This window comes from Mesoplodon mirus (assembly GCF_964341445.2).
Source record: "Mesoplodon mirus genome assembly, chromosome: 4".
Classification (NCBI taxonomy): domain Eukaryota; kingdom Metazoa; phylum Chordata; class Mammalia; order Artiodactyla; family Ziphiidae; genus Mesoplodon; species Mesoplodon mirus.
The window spans coordinates 5,410,340-5,429,418 of record NC_138979.1 but is presented as its reverse complement, the minus strand read 5'-3'; the positions used below and the strand labels follow the sequence as shown (position 1 = coordinate 5,429,418).

Sequence of the window (19,079 nt, the reverse complement as noted above, 5' to 3'; positions counted from 1 at the left end):
ATAACACCTCTCTCCTCCATGCTCTCATGGCAGTTTCAGCATTCATTTATTATATACCTTAAACCACATTATAAGATAATTATTTGTCAGTCATTCCCCATGGACTGTAAGTTCTATAAGGATGGGAACTACAGCATCAAAAGCAATACCTCACGTGTAGGTGCACAATAAATCCCTGGGGAATTAATTTCCTAGAAAACTTGAAATAAATCAAAACTTGGATGGAAATTAAGCATGAGAATATTTATTTAAATTAGAATTTTTACTACATGTTATATCCCACTTAAAGTCACATTATGTGTTTAAATAGGACTATATATTAATAGTCCTATATATTAACAGGACTATAAAATAATCAAGAAGTCCTGGCTCTGACATTTTCTAATTGTATGGCCTGGGGAAAGTTACTTAACCTTTCTATGCCTCAGTTACTCACCTGTAAAATGATGATAATACTAATGCCTATCCCATAAGCTTGTTATATTAAATGACATACTCCAGTAAGACACTCAGAGGGTTATCACTATTATCATTATTACTTAAAATAATTGAAATATTATTATTTAAAGTATCTAAATGAAGAGGGATTAGCCAAGATTTTATCTAAAATATAATTCCCTGAAATACATAGCCAAATAAACACCATATAATAAAAAGCTGTCTTGGAACACAGCTTTAAAAAGTCATTTTATTAATTGTATGTATTATTAAATGTACCTATCAATTTTGAGAAATTTAAAATTCACAAATGCATTCTTGACTAGCCTTAAAATTTTACAGTTAAGTAATTTAGGACTTGAATATTAACTATGGAAATTTACTTTGATTAATCAGTGTTAGGAAGATATTCTTGAATGCTCATTAGTTTAAATAATTTAAGGTAATTTGGGTCAGAAATAAATACTGTATCTTTGGTAGGTATTAAGGAGGTACCATATAGTCTTTGCATACCTACTACTGACCAAATTACTGTGTTCATCTGGCAGTTATTGCTATTTTCTTTATGATTAATGCTGAATTATAAATGTGTATAGAGAAAAGGAATTATTGATGAAAAATTTCAAGACTAGGGAAATGCAGCTGATGGACTTCAAAGTGTCTGTGCTTGAAATTACAGTGTGATTTGATTTAATGAGTCCTTCAAAAGTACTATTCCTTACAGAGAAATATTTATTATACATACCTTGTGAATGGCTGACAGGGAGGGCTCATTAAAATCATATTGAAAGATAATCTGTCAAACTCTTCTAGTGTAATACCCTAAGGAATGAACATGTGGGGGGAAAGAAAAAATATAAAAACATGTGTAGAAGGGGGCAGACAGAAAAATGCTAACTAATTACAAGTAAATACATCAGAAGTTGTGACACAACTTTATTTATAACACTTAAAAGTTTATAAAACACCTACTACTTTTTAAATAAACTTTAGTTAAACTAACTTTCCAAAGCAATTTTGTGAAGAAAGTCGAGCAGTAAGCTGAAGCTATGAAAAATTAAGTGACTTCCCCCAAACTGGAGAGCCAGCCAAAGCAGAGCTGGAAAGCTAGTTTCCTAGATGCTAAGTATTTTGTGCCTCTATGACACCTCAAGTCTAAGACTGCTGTGATTTCTGGAATCAAACATGGAAAACTTTATTTTATAATTAATGATTTTCAGCAAAGGATCTAGGGAATTTTTTAATACCTCTCTATTAATATTATTTAGTTAGAAAATGTGATGTATTGACCAGTCACCATCCCTTTCATGTATGTCTCTGTCAATATATCACCAAATGGAAAAAGGTTCCATTTTCAGATATCCACAATTACTATACTGTTTTACAGTTGTGTGTAGTCAAAGAACCTCAAAACATTGTAGATAAGATTAATCAAAATAATCCCTATTGGGCTAAACAGTTTTAAAATGTACTGTTTTGCTCCTGTTTTATATACAGTATCAGAAGACAAACATAGAGAAATTGGCAAATGAGTTTGCCAATTCTCATTAAGCTCTCTTAGTGTACACTCTTACCCAGGAATTTAAAGCCATAAGCCCAGAATCACAACATTCCTAATTACAACACATTTCTAAGAAGTTTGAGATCGTGAATAAAGCAGGAAAAGCTTTATTCTGAGTTCTGAAAAGAGTGACTTAACCTGGGGAACACATCAGTTTTCTCTACTGTATTAAAGGTTTGAATGTACATGTCTATCATTTTTAAATCACAGGCTTTTAAGTAGTTTAAGACATATATGTAAAAAGAAATAAAAATTAAATACTGAAAAGTTCCTAAAGCACCTCTGGATCCCACAGTTCTAAAGAAAACAATCTGAAAATCATACACTCAACAGTGGGTCAGGAAACCTGGGGCAGGGCAGTAAGATTAGCACACATGCTCAAGTCACACAGCTGGTCAGCACAGGACTATTAGGAAAAGCAACTTATTTATTTCACAACTGATTGTGAACAGATTAGAGCTGAATTCCTAAAATGAAAATAAAAAATTAAACAACAATCTTTTACATCAGGAGAATCCTTAAGTCTAGAATCTAAAGGAAGTAAACAGAGTTAATGCCTCCAATACTGTTAGACATAAAAAAATTTACAATTTTAAAGGATTCTTGGAAAGAGTGATTTTTTTTTTTTACAGTACAACCCAAATGACAGAGCAGTTATGCAAAACATAATCGCTCAATTAAAACATTCACAGCTGTCTTTAACCTAGCATTCTAGGTCAATGAATGTGTTGGGATTCAAGAAAGTAGTTACAGAGATGCATGGATTAACGTTAATAATTTGATATTTTAACACTAATAGAAATCAAATTCTTTTTCCATAAACAGGCCATTCAAGCTAATAAAAACATCCTTGCTTTCAGAGAACATTAGGTCCACTCGATGTGGTAACTCTGTTTATCGCATGTTGATGAGCAACTTTATTTATCGCATGTTGATGAGCGACTTTATTTATCGCATGTTGATGAGCAACTTTATTTGTTCCCCTACTTGTTTTATTACTTCTTTTCTCAAAAAGCTTCCTGGTTATTCTTATACTTAATTTTCATTTAAACTTTAGGAAGACCTTGGTAGATTAGAAAACAACTTCTGACTATTTTAGTGAATTTATTGTTAAGCTAAAGAGAAATAAAGTTTTGTGGCACATGGTTAAGTCTTCAATAAAAACTTACTGAGTGATATTTCCTACCATTTCCTGCCCTATGAACTCTGATGTTATTCTGTTCATGAATACTCATGACAATTAGATCTTTCTTGATCACTGTACGAATCATCATTATAAAGTAATTTTCTATGACTTGTAAATGCTTTTTGCTTTCAGACAGATCTTACCTAATACATATCAGTTCTGAAACCCCTGTTATCCCTTGTTATGATTTGCCTGGCATTTTTCCATTTTTTAGGCACAATGTGTTACTCATTAAACAAGGTTCATAAATTAATCCACCAATATTTCAGAGGATCTATGACACACCAGGCATTGTGCTAGTCTGGGAATACAACAATGAACAAACCAGACAAGGTTTCTGCTCACATATTTATATTGTAGTGTCTAGTAATTTTCCATTTTCTACCGAGATAAATTACAGATTTTAGTTTTATTACTATTTATCTTTGTAACTGGGGAATCCTACTCCTGGTTAAAAACCTACATGAGGGATTTCCCTGGTGGTCCAGTGGTTAAGACTTTGCCTTCCAATGTAGGGGGTGCGGGTTCAATCCCTGATCAGGGAGCTAAGATCCCATATGCCTTGGGGCCAAAAAACCAAAACAAAATAGAAGCAATATTGTAACAAATTCAACAAAGACTTAATTTTCAGGCCTGACTATAGGCAACGAGGAGGGCTTCACCCAGCGGGTTTCAGGGGAAAGCCACCCTCCCGGCTCCAGACTTGGTGTAAGGCCAGCACCTTGCAGTCTCTGAGGGCAGGGCAGGTGCGAGCTCTCAGGTCCCCGGCAGCTCATGCTCTTCATATATTTGCATTCCTAGGTCTCTTTACCTGAGGCCTTGCACAGAGCCCTCTTCAGGTGCCATCTATTTCTGCCAAGGCCTCCGTCTAGGAGGAAGAGGGGAACCCTTGAAGATACTTGTCCTGCTATGACTAACGCCTGGCCCTTCTCACTCCCAGCCTTCTCACCACTGCCCGCACTCTCTCCCCCAATGCCAGGGGCTCCTCAACAGTGAGCTGACCCCCACGTCTGTGATCACCCCACTTTCCAGCAGGATGCTGTCCCCTAGGGAAACGGATCAGGGGGCGTTGGCGTTTTCTCTGTTTTTTAGAGACTTGCTTTTCCCACTACAGCAAGTAATTAAGGCTTCACTCTTTCATTTTTGTCCTTTTGCTTTAATCAGCTACTCTGATCCCTGACAGCTCAGCTGAGCTCCTGGCAACAACATTAAATAAGGTCCTAAAAATCTATAGCTTCATTTATCTTTCAAAGAATAGACATATTTTTTGAGTCTCACTTTTCCTTCCTACTCCAATTATATTATTATTCTTACACTGTAAAGATTTATAACGTTCTCACCCTGCTTCCTGACCATTATTTCTTTCCTAACATGGCAGCTTTATTCCTGGGTTCTCCACTTTGATTCATCTCTTGCTTAGTTAGGTTAAGTGAGAGTCATTTTTTCAGTAAGGGTTCATGGGTACTACAGTTTATGAGTTGTTGGAGGTTTTATTTTAGGAATTTTTTTCATCTACTTCTGTTAATATTTTTGTCCCGTTTGTTTTATTGTCTTCTGTTTGCTATTCTGACATGACTTTCATTTCTATAATGGTTTTATTTTTCTCATCTGTTTTTTTTCTTCCCAGACCACTGATACTCTTCAGATCTATTGTCTTATTATTGTTTTTTGACCTCATGTATACATTTATTTGAGTTCTTGTTTTAAAGATATTGAGTTTTATTTAAGGTTTCAAGTGCATGGAGACATGTTTTTGTAATTTTCTTCTGCTTCTTAATATGATTTTTCTGTATACATTCTGCTTTTTTGTTTATGTTACTTCCTTTTAAAAGTACTATACTAGGATAGTCTCAAACTGGCTCCTTTCTAATCATTATTAATTTTTTAATGGAGATCACTTGAATCTAGAAGTTTGCTAAAAAGGCGAAAGAAAGAACAGTAGCTCTGTTCAGGTATTTGTCACTACACTTTCTGGGAAGAACCCACAAAGGTCTTTAACTTAAGACCATGCCTCTGTCCCTAACCCATGTTCTCGCATTTAGGATGAGCAGGAAGTCTGCAGAGGTTGCAATGATGCTTTCAGCCCAGTGATTTGGAATTTTTTTTTTTTTTTTTTTTGCTGTACGCGGGCCTCTCACCGTTGTGGCCTCTCCCGTTGCGGAGCACAGGCTCCAGACGCGCAGGCTCAGCGGCCATGGCTCACGGGCCCAGCCACTCTGTGGCATGTGGGATCTTCCCGGACCGGGGCACGAACCCGTGTCCCCTGCATCGGCAGGTGGACTCTCAACCACTGCGCCACCAGGGAAGCCCCTGGAATTTTTTAATGTCTCTTTTCTTGACTTTGAACAAGCAGTTGCTGGGTCTGTTTTGCCTGCTCCCTTGTCCTTCTTTCCTTCTCAGTTCTGCACGGGACACAGAGAGGTCTGCATGAAATGTCGCCATCCTCATTCACTTGTGTCTCATCACCACTGCATTTGACACTACTCTTCCCAGTTTTCTTTTCTGCTTTGGTTTATGGCTAAATCCTATTTTCATTCATAATGGTTTCCCATCCCCTCTTTTCTTTTCTTTTCTTATTTCTATTAGGAAAAGAAATAGAGTTTTAGGGCTTCCCTGGTGGCACAGTGGTTGAGAGTCCGCCTGTGGATGCAGGGGACGCGAGTTCGTGCCCCGGTACGGGAGGATTCCACATGCCGCGGAGCGGCTGGGCCTGTGAGCATGGCCGCTGAGCCTGTGCGTCCGGAGCCTGTGCTCTGCAACGGGAGAGGCCACAACAGTGAGAGGCCCGCATACCGCAAAAAAAAAAAAAAAAAAAAAAAAGAAATAAGAGTTTTAGAAAAGAAATATCTTTTTTATGCCACAGTCAATCAGAAGTCCCAAAGAAAACTGTTTACAAGTTCAACTTATGCACTAAATAGTAAGTTCCTGAAGGTAAAGACTAACTCTTAGTCATATTTGTGCTCCCTCTAAGGGCTCAATAACTTGCATGAAGTAAATGTTCAAATGATCAGAATATGTTGCTTTATGAAACTTAAAATCCCTGAAGTCTCTCATTACTCCTAAGTTCTCCATTAACCTTCCACCCCCTTTTTAAACATGACCCCCAATGTAGTTCTGATATATTTGACCTGGACATGGTACACTCTTTCCACGTCAGAACGGGGCTGAAGAGAACATCCTAGAAGAGACTAAAAGCCGTAGGAAGGTAGACTGTCTTTTGTCTTATAGACACCATTTTAATGAACTGATTCTCTCCTTTCAAATGACCTGGAGGTACCTCCATTCTTCCCTCTCCCTAGTGTTCTTATATCATATGCAGATAATACAATTTATTATCACCTATTAGAACTGGTACTGAAATAGAATTACCACTAGAAAAATGGACACAGATGTATTATTCTAAATGCCCCCAAATTTCTACTGGCATGTAGCTGGGAATGCCAATCAGCCCCCAAATATGTAAAGTATTTCACAGTTTCTCTTAGAAGGTAAAACAGAAAGGTTAAGTTGCTGAACATAATGGGTGCTTTACTGAGATTTTGTTGTTTTTTTATACTTTGTTTAGTGGGAGAAAACTGTTGCTGAATTGGACATTTGGCTCCATCAACCTTTAAATATTTACATTAAATTTAAATTTAGATTAATTTTTTTCTAATAAAATAACTTTTGCTATCATACTCTATGTCAGAGAAATTCTGGAACCTAAATGCATATCATCTGCCTATTAGAGTCAATTCAAAGTTACTTTTTTGTAGGTATCTTTCTTCTGACCCCGAATTTATTTTTGCCCTACATCCATGATGAGACGGGTAGACTGACTGTACTTTGCCATGAAGTTTATGAAATGTATTGCTACCAGTGACTGGAAAGATGATGTCGTCCCCATAGTCCTCCTCTCTATGATGCCCAGGGGGAAAGATATTCTGTTCTCAATACGAGGGATAGATGTTCTTCCACACATAAGTAGATTATTTCTACCTTTTGGATACCCAATCATAGAGCTAGGAAATGTTCCCATTTCATACTGGCTGAAAGAAAACTTAAAACAAATCTGTTGGGTAAACAAAATGTGGTATACTTATATAATGGAATATTACTCAGCCAGTAAAAGAAATGAAGCACTGATACATGCTAAAACATGGATGTATGGAAACATTATGCTAATTGTAAGAATCCAGACCAAAAAAAGTCACATATTATATGATCCCATTGATATGAAATGTCTAGAATAGTCAAATCCATAGAGACAGAAAGTAGATTAGTGGTTGCCAGGGGTTGGGGGGAAGGAGAAATGGGGAGTGACTGCTAATGGCTACAGGATTACCTCTTGGGGGATGAAGACATTCTAGAATTAGAAAGTGGTAATGGTTACACAACTTTGTAAGTAAATGGAAAAAACAAGAAAACACTGAATTGTAGACTTTAAAACAGTGAAGTTCATGGGATGTGAATTGTATCTCACTGAAAAAAACATTTGTGAGACTTTTGCTTCTGCCTGTGAGTTGTGTAAATAAACTAGAAAATTGGAAGAAATGTAATAACTGTTTTCAGATATTGGAACTGGACCACAGACGGAGCAGGACTGCCATTCCTTAGAAAAGGAAAAGAAACTTGAAGATAATTCAACTTTCTGCCTAGAGATAATTTCCATACAGCAGTGAAGGGAAAGGAAATCCAAACTGTACCTGGTAATGTAGATGAGTTGAAGACAGAGGTTGGAGTTCAAGATCAAAGTGACTAGAATTTGCAGAGCAGAGTGCCAGACAAAAAGAAGCTGCACAGGGCAAGAGATGCAGAAATCTCCATAACATTCCCTTTGAGTGTCTTGCTGAGTATCAACCTGTGCATGCATCAGGCAAAATGCCTTGAGGTAGGGCAAAGAAAAACTGCTGGAAAAGGAACAATTACTGGGAAGTCGTAAGCCAAAAAATTTCCCAGATCTCTGGGCTAGTAATCATTTGAGTTAACATCCAGAGTAGCAAGACCTAGTTGAGTACATGGGGCATTTAACAGCAATCTAAGAAAGGTCATATATTAATAGTAAGATTAGACTAGCCTTACAGTAAAGGCTCCTCCAGATCCAGTTTGAAATGCTTAACAATAAGCCTCAAAAGAATCAAGATGATCTGAAATTAACTGCCTCTGAGGACAATATCCAACAGTCCTTAAAAGATTACAGTAAACTCCAGCACTCAAAAATGTAAAACCTACAATGTTAGACTCCTAATAAAAAAAGTACTACAATGCTAAGAAACATGATAATGTCTTATAGCAATTAAATAAGTTAAATTCATAATTAAGAACCTTCCCACAAAGAAAACTCCAGGCCCAGGTGGCTCCACTGATGAAATTCTATCATTTATAGAAGAACTGATACTTGTTCTTCACAAACTCTTATAGAAAATATAAGGTTATGTATAAATATAAAAACCATACAAATATGTTATGAGGAAACTACAAAAGTCACCTATAAAGATAAATGCAAAAATAATTAACAATATTTTAACAAGTGGGATGTAGCATAACATAAAACTGATGGTATATCATGACAAGTAGGATTTATCCCAGGAATTTATCCCAGGAATGCAATACTGACTTAACATTCAGATAGATAGATCACCATATTATCAGAATACAAGGGAAAATGATATAATCATGTCAAAAGATGCAAAAAAAAAGCATTTGACAAAACTCAAAACCTGTTCATAATACAAATTCTCAGAAAACGAAATAAAAGAAAATTTCCTCAACTTGATAAAAGGCATCTACGAAAAATATATGACTAACATCTACAAAATGATAATGACTGAATGTTCTCCCCTAAGATCTGGAAGAAGGCAAGGATGTCCACTGTCACATGTTTTATTCAACATTGTAAAGAACGTCCTAGACAATGCAACAAGGCAAGGAAAAAAGTCACACCGGTTGGAAGGGAAAAGTAAAACTCTTTTTTTCTTGGGCAATATAACTGTACATGTTAAAAAATCTTTAAAAAATCAATATTAAAGTTACCAGAACTAATAAGTCAATACAGCAAAGTCACAGGATACTAGGTTAATAAATAAAAATAAGTGTAAGACTACTATACTAAATATTACAAAATATAGCTGATACAAATTAAAGAAGACCTAAATAAGTGAAGAGAGATATACCATGTTCATGGATTGGAAGACTCTCTTTTATGAAGATATCAGTTCTTCCAAAACCAATCAGTGAAATTCCAATCAAAATATCTTTTTTTTGGTAGAAATTGGCAAGCTGATTCTGAAATTTACACAGAAATGTAAATGAGAGTGTAGCCAAAATAATCTTGAAAAAGAAAATCAGAAGTTTGAGAACTTACATTGCCTGAATTCAATACACATTATAAAGCTATAATAACCAGTTTTATATACACTTAGGGGAAAAAAATGACCTCTACCTCAGACTACACATAAAAAGTAACTTTAACTGGGTCATAAACCGAAATGTAAAAGCTCAAACTGTAAAACTTCTAGAAGAAAACAGGAAAAAAATGGGGTAAACAAAGATTTCTTAGGACACACAAAAAAAGTGTCCCATAAAAAAAAAGATAAGTAACTTCTGCACTTTGATGAACACAGTTAAGGAAATGAAAAGACAAGTTACAGATTTGGAGAAAATATTTGTCATACATATTTCTGATAAACAACTTGAATCCAGAAAACTTAAACAACTCTTAAAACTAAATGATAATAGCACAAACATACCAAATAAAAACTGGGAAAGAAATTTCATCACAAAAAACATAGAAATGGACAATAAGCACATGAAAAAAATACTCAACGTTATTAGTCACCAGGGAAATGCAAATTAAAATCACAATACCACTGTTTGCTCACAAGAGCGGCTAATATTTAAAAGACTGACAACAGCAATTGTTGGTAGGGATGTGAAACAACTGAAACACAAACATTGATTGTGTGACTGTAAAATGGTATGAACACTATGGAAAACAGTTGGCATTTTCTCATAAAGTTAAAGAAATTTGCCATATGATACAGCAATTCTACTCCCAGGTATATATTCACAAGAAGTAAAAACAAAGTCCACACAAAAACTTGTACATGAATATTCATAACAACTTTTTTATAACAGTCAAAAGCTGGAAACAATCTAAATGTCAAACATCGTGTGAATGGATATACATTTTGTAGTATGAAATATTCCACTGTACAGAATATCACTGAACAATAATGAAGAGCCAACTACTGATAGATAACAACAATGTGGGTAAATGCAAAAAAACATTACACTATGGGCTTCCCTGGTGGCGCGGTGGTTGAGAGTCCGCCTGCTGATGCAGGAGACGCGGGTTCATGCCCCGGTCCGGGAGGATCCCACATGCCACGGAGCGGCTGGGCCCGTGAGCCATGGCCGCTGAGCCTGCGCGTCCGGAGCCTGTGCTCCGCGGCGGGAGAGACCACAACAGTGAGAGGCCCGCATACCGCAAAAAAAAAACAAAAAACATTACACTAAACAAGAGAAGTCATACTCAAAAAAATTACACTCATGATTCTATTTAGGATATGACTAGAACTGGAAAATTTAATCTGTAATGACTGAAAGCAGATCAATGGTTGCCTGGGGTTGGGGTCAGAGACTGAGTAAAACGAGGCATTAAGAAACATTTTAGGGTGATGGATGTTTTAAGTCTCGATTGTGGTTACACAGTATATATTGGTCAAAACTCAAACTACACACTTACAATGAGGGCAGTTTATTGTATGTAAATTATGGTTTCATGAGATATTTGTGTGTAAAATTTTTTATGATGTGAAATAGGGAGAAAAACACAATTGCATATTATTTTAAAAATAACAAGTGTTAAACACTTCTGCTGAGTTCATCACAGGCAAAACGGTATCTTTAACTTTGACAGGCTTCAACAAGAAGCATTCAACAAGTAATATCCAATCAATTTTTTTACTCTCTTTTTTTCACTCCTGCTATATATATATTGCACATGAGTAATGCTTAAAAATAAAGAATTTAGTAAAGTTTAATATCATTACAGAACCAAGAATTTAGAAGTCAAGCATATTCTTACATTTCAATTCTTTCTCTCAGAGACCAAAATATTGATCGTCTTTCTCTAAAGCTAGAAATTTAAAAAAAGGAAGAACGGCAAAAAATAACATGCTATCTTCTGACAGAATAAAAAATGTTAATTTAATTCCCTTCTCCTAAACTTTTTCATTTATATATGACTTATCTTCAAATGAAGACACCAGAAACCAGTATCTTACAGTATTCCTCAATTACATTTTCCTTGCTATATATAGACTTATTAAAACAATATTGTTACTCACTTCAATTGTCTTGGCCAGTAACTGTGTGTGAGGAAAATTATACTTGTATACTTCATTAGCGACAGTGTTTATATCAATGGCAGCCACCACTTGTGCAGGTATACAGCTTTCTGTAATGATAAGTGGAATAACTTAAAAGGTCAAGTCCTTAACAACAATTTGTTCATCATAGAGAGAAGCCAAAATAACAGAATTTTGTAGTACATTTCCTCACTTCCTCAATCATCTGGCCAGATCTCAGGTTGTCAGTGGACAACAAAGCCAGGAGGAGCTAGGCGCAAAGGAGAAGATTTATGTACCTCTGGTTCATCTCTCTCAACAGCATTCTCATGCTAAAAATAAGATTTAAATATTTTAGTCATTATCTCTTATATTTGCTTTCCTTCCTCCATTAAGAGACACATTTATGAGTCGAATGGAAAGTTTTCCTAAATTAACACAAACCAAAAACAGAAAAGTGAAGTACAGTAAGTCCCCTACATACCAGCGAGTTCCGTTCTGAGAGCAAGCTCCTAAGTCCAATTTGTTCGTAAGTCCAGCAAAGTCAGCCTAAGTACCCAACTAACACAATCGGCTATACAGTACTGTACTGTAATAGGTTTATAATACTTTTCACACAAATAATACATAACAAACAAACAAATGCAAAAAATAAAGAAAACATCTTTAATCTTACGGTACAGTTTCCACTGTTGTCGCTTGGTGCGTCATGGCAGTACCAGCTACATCACTGCTGCTTTTACACTTGCTTCAGGACAACCTCAGCTTGAAATACAGATACTGTACTACTGTACTCTATACAGTACTGTGCAGTAAAGTACACATAAGCAGAACCACTTGTAGAGGATGCACGCATGTGACAATGTACGCCAGACACGTGAACTAACGTACGTGATTCGACATGAGAACACAAGTTCACATCTTTGAAAGTTCGCAACTTGAAGGTTAGTATGCAGGGGACTTACTATGTATTCTTAAAAGCCACATCACTTGGAAATTTATAAATAAATTAACTAACATTTGTTCCTCAACTTCTACCATTAATACAATGCTGCTTCCCAATACCACTGAAAATGCTTTTAGGTAAGTTTTGGTAAGTTTCAGGTAAATTTGTTATGTTTTGTTTTTAAATAGCTTTATTGACATGCAACTCACATATCACAAAATTCACCTGTTGAAAGTTTAGGTAAGTTTTTAAAGGAGATGAAAAATTAATTGGTGTCCAAATGAAAAAAGCTCACAGACTAAAAACTAAAAATTTTGACAGAGAGAAGGTGAGAAGAGCAAGAGAAATAATTACAAGGGCATGTCTTCCTTCACTGCCCATCTGTCTTGCTGCTAAAGAAAGGTATTTTTTCATAATGCTTTCAGATTCAGAGAATTTTGTCGTAGTCTTTAAATGGCAGTCAAAATTTCAACCATGTAAACGTAGCTGCTGTTACATTTTGCAATTATCATCCTCTTTGCACTTCTTCCCCAAACACACACAAACCCAATTATGTGTAAACCCTGTCCCAAATCAGTAGAAAATGTGAAGAGTTTTTAAAATAAAAGTATTTGAGACATCTTAGGAAAATCATCAGAGAAAATGTTACAAAATTACATAGTAGCTCCAAAGAACTATTTCTTTAATAACCATTTCTGTTCATAGTTAAATTAGGCAGCCCAAATATCAAAAAATGAAAAAGAAAAATATTAGGATGTGAGGAGCTAGGCTTCATGCAGCAGGCACCTGGAAATAAAACCCAGATCACAGAAGATGGGGCAAGGAGGGAAGCTCACACACATTCAGGAAACAATCACAACCCACATTGAGGCCTACAGAAGATAATGCCAGAGAAAACAGGGGATGAATGTGTCTAAATAAATACTTACTACATGTATACTACTAGGCTCAAGACCCTGGGCTAGGACCAGTTATCTTCTAGGTACCCTGCTGCCCTGTATGTAGGTCACTGGAACTTCAAGGTCCAGTTAGTAATATCATAGGCAGCTGCCTCTAAGTGAGTTTAAATTCAACAACTAGTTTACTTGCCTTTGTATAAAGTCAATTTAAGTTCTAAATTATATCTCTGTCCAAGGCATCAGAGAGATCTTGAGACATAAATCAAGGTTTTTAAACAAACTAACAAAAATTAGTATATAAGGATCAATTTGCAAAATCACAAACCTTATAATCCAGGTCAAGAACTATACAACTACTAATCATTTTAAGAGAGCTCAGAATTAAATAACTTCACTGAACTACTCTACTGTTTTGCTAAATAAGATATGCTGTAATTAGCATGATGCTTGTCTTTCTGTTATATATACAGCAAGCTGGGATTGCCTGGAGTTAGTTGATATGATTTTTCTCCTTTTTCAGGCTGACTGAAAATCCACAGTGATGTGCCAAATCTCTACCATAATCAATAATTAATTTTATGTTCTTGTATTAAGTGCCTGGAAGACATAAAACCTGATAAAACTCAACTGCCAAATGAGTGTTTATGTGGTGATGAAAGAACTGATGAACCGAAAATTCTTTCTCAGGAAACAATAGATTTTTAAAGTCAATAAACAAGTGCACTGTTTGCACATATTTTAGACTGTTATAAAATAGAATCTACTGCATGACCTAAAAAGTTATTTCCATGATGAAAAATAAACGTACTAAGACCTTACTGACACTAATTCAACCTGCCTTTTCAAAACAGATTGTTCTGGGGTATGAGTGTGTAACCAAGGAAAAAGTTGAACTTATAAATAACACTCTTAAAATCAAGCCTTTCAATTCTATCAAAGTCTTAAATTGAGCTCCAAAGACAAGTTGTTTTAATATTTCTTACTGTACACTTTAAATCTATAGCCTCCAAAAATCTTTGTTAAGCTGCATACACAAATTTTGAAAATGTTTAACTAAAAATAACCAAACAAATATAATTCAACAGAGTTTTGCCTAAGTGAGCTCCATCACTTAACTGATCCAGGAGTAGTAATTCTCAAAGGGGAGAGAATTGGGGAAATGGGATCCATAGGATCTTTTGGGGAAGTAGAAGGAGAGGATGGGTTTTCAGCTCTTTGATCTATTGCTTTACCTGGATTTTATTCATGGTATTTCAGTTATTATTCTGGACTGCATATTTATCAACAAGAAGCATAGGTACTAAGACATTCCAGTTAGAGAAATGCAACACTGGGGGCTTCCCTGATGGCACAGTGGTTGAGAATCTGCCTGCCAATGCAGGGGGCACAGGTTCGAGCCCTGGTCTGGGAAGATCCCACATGCCGTGGAGCAACTAGGCCCGTGAGTCACAACTACTGAGTCTGCGCATCTGGAGCCTGTGCTCCACAACAAGAGAGGCTGCGATAGTGAGAGGCCCTCGCACGGTGATAAAGAGTGGCCCCCGCTCACCGCAACTAGAGAAAGCCCTCGCACAGAAACGAAGACCCAACACAGCCATAAATAAATAAATTAATTAATTAATTAATTTTTAAAAAAGAAACAAGAAATGCAACATAAATGATTTTAAAGGATTTTCAGATTAGATCTACAAGGAAATGTTAAGGGGTATCACACTCCCATTTATATGAGACCTAAACTAAAAACCGGCAGATTTAATTATGTCAAGAGAGACCTCTAGGTGAAATGTTAGAAATGTCACGGAAAATGAAGATTGGTTCAAGATGGCGTAGTAGAAGAACGTGCGCTCACTTCCTCTTGCAAGAGCACTGGAATCACAACTAACAGCTGAGCAATCATCGACAGGAAGACACTGGAACTCACAAAAAAGATACCCCACATCCAAAGACAAAGGAGAAACTGCAGTGAGACGGTAGGAGGGGCGCAATCACCATAAAATCAAATCCCATAACCGCTGAGTGGGTGACTCACAAACTGGAGAACACTTATACCACAGAAGTCCACCCACTGGAGTGAAGGTTCTGAGCCCCACGTCAGGCTTCCCAACCTGGGGGTCCGGCAACGGGAGGAGCAATTCCCAGAGAATCAGACTTTGAAGGCTAGTGGGATTTGACTGCAGGACTTCAACAGGACTGGGGGAAACAGAGACTCCACTCTTGGAGGGCACACACAAAGTAATGTGCACATCAGGACCCAGGGGAAGGAGCAGTGACCCCATAGGAGACTGAACCAGACCTACCTGCTAGTGTTGGAGGGTCTGTTGTGGAGGCGGGGGTGGCTGTGGCTCACCGTGGGGACAAGGACACTGGCAGCCGAAGTTCTGGGAAGTACTCCTTGGTGTGAGACCCCCCCGAGTCCACCATTTGCCCTACTAAAGAGCCAGGTAGGCTCCAGTGCTCGGTCGCCTCATGCCAAACAACCAACAGGGAGGGAACCCAGCTCCACCCAGCCCCACCAATCAACAGACAAGCATATTAAAGTTTTACTGAGCTCTGCCCACCAGAGCAACAGACAGCTCTACCCACCACCAGTCCCTCACATCAGGAAGCTTTCACAAGACTCTTAGATAGCCTCATCCACCAGAAGGCAGAGAGCAGAAGCAAGAAGAACTACAATTCTTCAGCCTGTGGAATGAAAACCACATTCACAGAAAGACAGACAAAATGAAAAGGCAGAGGGCTATGTACCAGATGAAGGAACAAGATAAAACCCCAGAAAAACAACTAAATGAAGTGGAGATAGGCAGCCTTCCAGAAAAAGAATTCAGAATAATGATAGTGACGATGATCCAGGACCTCAGAAAACGAATGGAGGCAAAGATCGAGAAGATGCAAGAAATGTTTAACAAAGACCTAGAAGAATTAAAGAACAAACAGAGATGAACAATACAATAACTGAAATGAAAAATACACTGGAAGGGATCAATAGCAGAATAATTGGGGCAGGGACTTCCCTGGTGGCACAGTGGTTAAGAATCCACCTGCCAATGCAGGGGACACAGGTTTGAGCCCTGGTCCGGGAAGATCCCACATGCCACAGAGCAACTAAGCTCATGCGCCGCAACTACTGAGCCTGTGCTCTAGAGCCTGCAAGCCACAACTACTGAGCCCGTGTGCCACGACTACCGAAGCCGGTGCACCTAGAGCCAATACTCCGCAACAAGAGAAGCCACCTCAATGAGAAGTCTGCGCACCACAATGAAGAGTAGGTAGCCCCTGCTTGCCGCAACTAGAGAAAGCCCACGTGCAGCAAAAAAGACCCAACATACCAAAAAATAAATAAATAAATGTTAAAAAAAAAAAGAATAACTGAGGCAGAAGAACGGATAAGTGACCTGGAAGACAGAATGGTGGAATTCACTGCTACAGAACAGAATAAAGAAAAAAGAATGAAAAGAATTGAAGACAGCCTAAGAGACCTCTGGGATAACATTAAGCTCACCAACATTTGCATTATAGGGGTCCCAGAAGAAGAAGAGAGAGAAAAAGGACCCAAGAAAATATTTGAAGAGATTATAGTCGAAAACTTCCCTAACATGGGAAAGGAAATAGCCACCCACGTCCAGGAAGTGCAGAGTCCCAGGCACGATAAACCCAAGGAGAAACACCGAGACACATAGCAATCAAATTGACAAAAATTAAAGACAAAGAAAAATTATTGAAAGCAACAAAGGAAGAACGACAAATAACATACAGGGGAACTCCCATAAGGTTAACAGCTGATTTCTCAGCAGAAACTCGACAAGCCAGAAGGGACTGGCACGATATATTTAAAGTGATGGAAGGGAAGAACCTACAACCAAGATTACTCTACCTGGCAAGGATCTCATTCAGATTCCACGGAGAAACCAAAAGCTTTACAGACAAGCAAAAGCTAAAAGAATTCAGCATCACCGAACCAGCTTTACAGCAAATGCTAAAGGAACTTCTGTAAGTGGGGAAACACAAGGGGAGAAAAGGAACTACAAAAACAAACCCAAAACAATTAATAAAATGGTAATAGGAACATATATATTGATAATTACCTGAAATGTGAATGGATTAAATGTTCCAACCAAAAGACACAGGTTCGCTGAATGGATACAAAAACAAAACCCGTATATATGCTGTCTACAAGAGACCCACTTCAGACCTAGGGACACATACAGACTGAAAGTGAGGGGATGGAAAAAGATATTCCATGCAAATGGAAATCAAAAGAAAGCTGGCGTAGCAATCCTCATATCAGATAAAATAGACTTTAAAATAAAGAATGTTACAAGAAACAAGGAAGGACACTATATAATGATCAAGAGATCAATCCAAGAAGAAGATATAACAATTATAAATATATATGCACCCAACTTAGAAGCGCCTCAATACATAAGGCAAATGCTAATAGCCAAAAAAGAGGAAATCAACAGTAACACAATAATAGTGGAAGACTTTAACACCTCACTTACACCAATGGACAGATCATCCAGACAAAAAATTAATAAGGAAACACAAGCTTTAAATGACACAATAGACCAAATAGATTTAATTGATATTTATAGGACATTCCATCTAAAAACAGCAATATTACCCTTTCTTCTCAAGTGCACACAGAACATTCTCCAGGACAGATCACCTCTTGGATCACAAATCAAGCCTTGGTAAATTTAAGAAAATTGAAATCATATCATGCATCTTTTCCAATGACAATGCTATGAGATTAGAAATAAATTACAGGTGAAAAACGTAAAAAACACGAACACATGGAGACTAAAAAATATGTTACTAAATAACCAAGAGATCACTAAGGAAATCAAAAAATACCTAGAGACACATGACAATGAAAACACGATGATCCAAAACCTATGGGATGCAGCAAAAGCAGTTCTACGAGGGAAGTTTATAGCAATACAATCCTACCTCAGTAAACAAGAAAAATCTCAAATAAAAAATCTAACCTGGGCTTCCCTGGTGGCGCAGTGGTTGAGAGTCCGCCTGCCAATGCAGGGGACGCGGGTTTGTGCCCCGGTCTGGGAAGATCCCACATGCCACGGAGCAGCTGGGCCCGTGAGCCTTGGCTGCTGAGCCTGCGCGTCCAGAGCCTGTGCTCCGCAACGGGAGAGGCCACAACAGTGAGAGGTCTGCGTACAGCAAAAAAAAAAAAAAAAAAAAAAAAAAAAAAATCTAACCTTGCACCTAAAGGAACTAGAGAAAGAAGAACAAACAAAACCCAAAGTTAGTAGAAGGAAAGAAATCATAAAGATCAGAGCAGAAATAAATGAAATAGAAACAAAGAAAACAATAGCAAAGATCAATAAAACTAAAAGTTGGTTCTTTGAGAAGGTAAACAAAATTGATAAACCTTTAGCCAGACTGATCAAGAGGGAGAGGACTCAAATCAATAAAATTAAAAATGAAAAAGGAGAAGTTACAACAGACACCACAGAAATACAAAGCATCATAAGAAACTACTACAAGTGACTCTATGCCAATAAAATGGACAACGTGGAAGAAATGAACACATTCTTAGAAAGGTATAACCTTCCAAGACTGAACCAGGAAGAAACAAAATATGAACAGGCCGATCACAAGTAATGACATTGAAACTGTGGTTAAAAATCTTCCAACAAACAAAAGTCCAGGAACAGATGGCTTCACAGGTGACTTCTATCAAACATTTAGAGAAAAG

The 19,079-nt window shown here is 37.2% G+C and overlaps 1 protein-coding gene across 4 annotated transcripts in view; it reads right to left on the bottom strand.

Moving 5' to 3' along the window:
- The window catches only part of TRDMT1 (tRNA aspartic acid methyltransferase 1), a 64,237-nt gene that overhangs the window by 20,189 nt on the left and 24,969 nt on the right, over window positions 1-19,079 (bottom strand). For 2 of the 4 annotated variants that reach the window (XM_082617059.1, XM_082617062.1), the window contains exons 2-3: window positions 11,516-11,625; window positions 1,184-1,260 (exon numbers count right to left, since the gene is read on the bottom strand). In XM_082617059.1, coding sequence (XP_082473185.1) covers window positions 1,184-1,260; window positions 11,516-11,625 — 187 coding nt within the window. The remainder of the gene's footprint in view (window positions 1-1,183; window positions 1,261-11,515; window positions 11,626-19,079) is intronic. The other 2 variants (XM_082617060.1, XM_082617061.1) reach the window with 1 other exon arrangement.